Here is a 5,876-nt window from a genome sequence, read left to right as displayed (position 1 = left end):
AAATGTTTGTTTATTTTTGTAGGAGAACTGGGGTGTAGGCCAGAAGTGCAAAGGTGAAAGGGTCACCAGAGATGAAGAGTGGGGAGCAGAACAGACAGATCTACCAAAATACACAGTTGAGAGGAGCAGCAGGTGACACAGGAGCGGTCTGCTGTGCCATGTGGGTCATGTCCATCTCTGGCTAGGGAGCAAACTCAAGCTATACCAGTAGCAGAGCTGAGACTTAATCCCTAAGTCAGCAGGGAGGCCCAAAATTCTTGAATAAATTCTACTTCTGAGTATAAGCTATAAGATGTTCTTGGCAGTGATAACAGTGAGTTATAGTAACATTACTATAAAATATTTAGCCACAACTAGGAGAAGTAAAGTCATCATCTTACATAAAAAGCCTTAGTACATTTTTAGTCACTTTATATGTGGAATCTTCTATTGTTAGTAGGTTAGATGGAAATGGGCTGTAGTTTTATTTACCAAGTATCATCTCTGTATGTAGGACTGATTCTTTTCCTAATTTTCTTTAACGTATGTTCTTATTTATTTATGAAAAGCAGCAACATACTGCTATATATTAGAGTATACCTTGAGATGCTACAACTTTAGGTAGATTCTAATTTCAAATGCAAAACAAACCAGTACCCAAAGAATGACATTTTCTCTTAAGTGTGCTCTGAAAACATCAGTAGTACTTCTGTGCCCTCTGTTGGTCATTAAAGTAAAATAGTACAAAAAAGGTATGCTGTTATAAAAATGCCTTAAGTGGGCCTCCCTGGTGGCTCAAGGTGTTAAGTCTCAGCACTATGATCATTTGAAACGTTTTAATCTTAAATCATATGACCATTTCTTCTTAAGTCATAAGAAGAAAGCTGTCGCTGCAGCATGAGTTCAATCAGAGCACAGAACTGACCCACATGGGGCAGCAGACCTCTCCTGCCTAGCCCACTGCTCCACTCAGCAGTGTATTTCAGTCAGTCTGCTATTCTCCTCACTCTGTTTCTGATGAATCCTCCCCACCCCTGCCACCCCTCCAACCCACCCCGGTGGGCCTGCTAATCCTACACGGCCTATTGGGCCGTCATTTTGTTACCGATACGAGATCAGAACTTCCCTTCAGCAAGCAGTCAGTCAGTCAGTCAGTCATGGGAGCCAAACTTTACAAGGTACCTCTCAAATCAATCAAGAACAGAAAGCTTAATCATCCTGGGAAGGGTCTGCATCGTGAGGTCTGCCCTGCACTTCAGAGGGGCTGATGATGGATGCATAAACTTACTCCCAACTCATACATCATGAGGCATGACCATGAACACCTGGGTTGGGAGCTGAGGACTGCTATATATGACAAGGGACCCCAGAGGCTGATCAGTGGAACACCTTGTTGATAAGACTGAAATTCTGACTGGGGAACTAGGGCTAGATCTCAGTGAAAATCCCAAGTCATCAAGCAGATGAGAGCACCGGAGGAAACACTCACACCCCCTCATACTGTGGAGGACAGTTCCACATTCCCCTTTTTTTTTTTACCCTACTTCCTCCTACAATGGATGCTGTATGATTATTTTATCAATAAAGAGGCCAGGATCTTGTTCTTCAGCAGCATCCTGCATTATGTAGCCTGCTCCACGGCTCCATTTATCAGTGTGGTGTTGCCCAATGAGACATGCCCCCTCATCACACCTCCTGCCTATAACCTAGTTCTGAGGTACATAAATAAATATTTTTTTAATGGCTGAACTGGTGTATAATTATGCTTTATTCAAATAAGTTAGAAATTTAAAGGCAAATTTCTTAGACTAAGAGCTGGTTTCAGTAAACAAATATTCACTTGTTTATGAACCCAGACTTGAAGAAAAGGACTCAATGGGGGATGCCCAGTCTTTTATTTTGAGATGATTCAAACCAACATCTGACAAATTTAACTGAGAAAAATCTCCACACAAGGTGATCAAGGAACTCACCTCTTTGGATTCCCTAGAGTTTTAGCAGTCGTCTTCCACACATAGTACTATCTAAGTTATAACTGATGATTGATAATTATAACAAAGACAGGCTGAACCAGACCATTCCCACAAGGATTGTTGGCAGACTGGTACTATCTAAGCTTTACACTGTCCTTGCTTTATTCACTTGGGACAGAGGAACTGCTGCCGAAGCCTGTGGAAGGATTCAGATGTAGGTCTGTGCAAAGCATCTAGTTGAAAAAAAAGTTCCAAATGGAAACAGAAAATGAATCTTTGATGGCAGCTTTTAAAAGCCTAAACAAAAAATTAGTTAAAAAAAAGACACTTAAAAGAAATTAACAGCAAAGAAAACAATGATATATTGAAATACTTAAAAGCTTTCTGATGGAAGAAAAGCAGAGGCTTCCTTCTCTTCTATTGTGATCTATTACTAATTTTAAAGCATTGTTAAATAACCATAAAAAGTGAAATAACATGAAGAAAAAAAGAAATGTGCAAAACTATGGATTTCAGTAGAGGAGTAAGTCTTGGCTAATGGATACCTTAGATTTACCTGCACCACAGCTGAGATCACCATTGGTAAATCAAACAGAGGAAGCCTCAAAATGTTAAATAAAGACATGGATGTGAACACTTTAGTGGCTGTTAAATTGTTTCCCTCATCGAGTAAGAAATAGATGCCGAATGTTGCCAGTGAAACCTAAAAAAAAAGAGGTGTGGTGTTTTTCTTCAAATATTCATTGATAACAACATTAAAAATTACAGTCCCCCAAATTAGAGATAACTATTTTTGATAACCATGTTTTATCAGTATACTGAAATTCAGCCCTGTACTATTACTGAATGAATACAAAATAGTGGTTAGTGTGCATGATGAGGTGAAGAATCTCAGACAGTGATATCCCTGAAAAGTGGTCCAGCACCCTTCTTTAAGAATTACCATCTTCTCACTAAATTTATTCCCATTTATAAGGTCTGCCACTTTATTTTTTAATGGAGTTTATATAAACTTATTTTCCGAAGTATGTAATACATAGTAGCTCACATGTGTTATTTATACTTTCCTTGTATCATAAAGTAATGAATAATGATAAGATTTATGTTTAACCTAAGTTTCACTTAGAAAAGGCAGAAAAGCATTAGGATGTAGTTATTACTCATCATTGTCAATTTCATCAAGTATTGCAAACATAAATATCACATTTAAATAATGGAAATGCATTTAATTAAATAAAAATGCCTCAGTAACCAATGAGAGTAGCCTATCACCACTGGGAGTGATAATTTTGATTCAAATTGATTCATTTATATGGTAGATTGCTGATCCTTTAGCTTGCATACATTGCAACATACCTGAAGCTGATATATGCTCTAGTTTAAGTAGCTTGGGATTCTAGATGCTTACATGGAATGTAGTATTTCATTCCATACATCTGCATTCCACACTTACACATTCCATTCATACATGCTTTTCAAGAATTAGGACAATACTTCACTTCCAAATACTACTACTATAACTTCGAGGGTGTTTCTAAAGTACTATGAACTTCCATTTCCACTTGTGAAATGAAAAAAGTAATGCTTTAGTACTACAAGAATGACATAAGACAGTGTGTATAACTTGTTTGATATTCAGTCGAAACATTCAAAGAATGTTACTTCCCCTTCCCAACACCATATAATGTGCCTTTGGGTCTCACTTTTAAAAGATTAATTAAACAAGACATTTAGGAACTGAAAGGAAAATTTTAAATGAAGTTTAAACTTTTCAAGAATTAGAACAAAAGTTCAATCTGTGGAATCTTATGGTAAATCAAAAATACAAACCAAGTGAATTCACATATTTTCCCTTTAAAATGCTATTTCTGTAATCAACATAAAATAATGACTGTACTTCAGGAATATTTTAATTCAGATATGGAAAATTCACTTTGTATACCTTAATTACTGGTAATTTGAAGGTGAATCTGCAAATCAAACTTAAAAAACAAAACAGGAAACATTGTGTGCCCTTACCAAAAATGGAATGCAAGTTAATGTCAGCATAGAAAATACAGCAAGATAGCTCGCTGACTTTTGAACTTCCAATTCCCGATCTCGAATTTCAAGAACCTTCTTTTTATAGGAGGGTTCCCAGGCATAAAGTTTGAGGATCTGAAAAGGAGTCAGAGACTGATGATTTGATAATCAAAATCACAGAAGTAAAAAAACATGTACACAAATATTGTGAAGGCAAAAGCAAGATGGCAGCCTCATAAAGAAAAGTAAAATTTTCCAATGATCATGAGCTCAAATATTTCCTTAAATTGTAGTTTGGGGTGGTGAGTAGGAGGAAGACATCACCATGCACACAGTTTTATGTCCCTCGTACTCATCAGTAGCTTACACTTTAGGTTCTGAACGTGCCCAAACTCTAGACATCAGTCCATGACACTTTCTGTCTAGCTCAGCCAACTCTCACTTCTGTCCACTTCTTTTTTCTTAGTAGTTGGTTCTCATCCCGACTTCTCAATTTTTTTGAAGACTAATATCTATGTATTTTAGGTCAGTATTTGAAAAGATGACTGGTGTTTTGAAATTGTGAACTATTTTCTAAGGTGGAGAATATTAAGCAGATTTGTACGACTCACTGACTGCATTTTATTTTATTTGTTTTTACTGAATGCACTTTAGAGTAAGGTAGACTTCAATTCAAAGTCTACTTCTCTCTTTGTGCTATTTAATTGTATGCATCATCTTAATTGGGCTATGGTGCCCTGTTGTTTGATTAAACACCTGTCTAGATGTTATTGTGAAGTTATCTTTCATATGGGACTATACTGACATCGATAAGCTTTGAAAGTAAAGCAAATTATCCTCCATAAAATAGGTGAGAACCTGATTGGAGACCTTAAAAGAAAGTCTAAATTTCCCAGAGAAGAAAGGGACTCTACCTCCAGATCAGGACGGATCTGCAGCAAAATATTGTCTATCTTAGGGAGTTCATAGTTGTTGCCCCCACAATCTATAAGCCAATTCATCGAACAAATATTTTATCTATCTATCTGTCTGTCTGCCTATCTTCAATATGTTTATGAGATTTTACTCATTTTATTACAGAGAAAAGACTAGTAGTTTTGATGAACAAGAGAGTGACATATAATATGCAACACACTCTTTATGGTATCTAGTCTATAAAAAAGAACTTGAATGACGTCCCATCACATCTCATATACATCTGCCCTCACACTGATGAAAATGTCGTTCCCACGCTTGCCTGCTGTATTCCATATCTTCCACAAAAACACATAAAATAAGAATTATTTTTGGCTTTTCACGATATTTCTGTTTACATGTTTAGGAAGTTAACAACAACAAAGAAAACCCTGCATTTTGAGGGCTATCAATGCAACTGTTATTTTAACAATAAGAATTCCTATATCTCCGAAATCTGAAGTATTTTCTCAAGCAATTATACATATATTATTACTGTGACATTGAGAATGGTAAAATATTCATTTATTGACAAACTTTTTGCCATATTTTAAATAGTAAAATTAAAGGAATATCTCTTTAATTACCTTAATTCCATGCAAAATTTCATTGAGCAGCTTTATCTCTTTATCTTTGTTCTTCGTTTGACTTTTCTATTTAATGGAAAGAAAATAAAAACATTTGAAATGAGTTGCTAATACTTTAATGTATATGGCCAAAGCTATTTTAAAAATATAATTTATTTACTTAAATACAATATTTAGTGAACATGCTGTAATATTCATACAATTGTATGTTATTGATAATTGAGAAAATGTCTATAAGTAGATATTTTAAACTTAAAATTTACCAGTAGCAGAGCATATACTTTCCAAAACAGTAGCAGTATAACATTTATATTTTCTCTACTCCATTTCTCCATCAATTATTATTTATATGTGCATATAT

The 5,876-nt window shown here is 35.5% G+C and overlaps 1 protein-coding gene across 1 annotated transcript in view; it reads right to left on the bottom strand.

Moving 5' to 3' along the window:
* LOC101619271 (canalicular multispecific organic anion transporter 1-like) overlaps nucleotides 1-5,876 on the bottom strand; it is a 60,521-nt gene that overhangs the window by 43,735 nt on the left and 10,910 nt on the right. Inside the window, exons 3-5 of the mRNA XM_012730652.1 lie at nucleotides 5,516-5,581; nucleotides 3,972-4,109; nucleotides 2,498-2,655 (exon numbers count right to left, since the gene is read on the bottom strand). Of these exons, the coding sequence (XP_012586106.1) occupies nucleotides 2,498-2,655; nucleotides 3,972-4,109; nucleotides 5,516-5,581 (362 nt within the window). The remainder of the gene's footprint in view (nucleotides 1-2,497; nucleotides 2,656-3,971; nucleotides 4,110-5,515; nucleotides 5,582-5,876) is intronic.

Source organism: Condylura cristata, unplaced genomic scaffold (assembly GCF_000260355.1).
Source record: "Condylura cristata isolate star-nosed mole 26May11 unplaced genomic scaffold, ConCri1.0 scaffold00003, whole genome shotgun sequence".
In the NCBI taxonomy this organism is placed as follows: Eukaryota; Metazoa; Chordata; class Mammalia; order Eulipotyphla; family Talpidae; genus Condylura; species Condylura cristata.
Note: the sequence above shows the minus strand (reverse complement) of the source record. Positions and strands in the feature narration are given on the sequence as shown.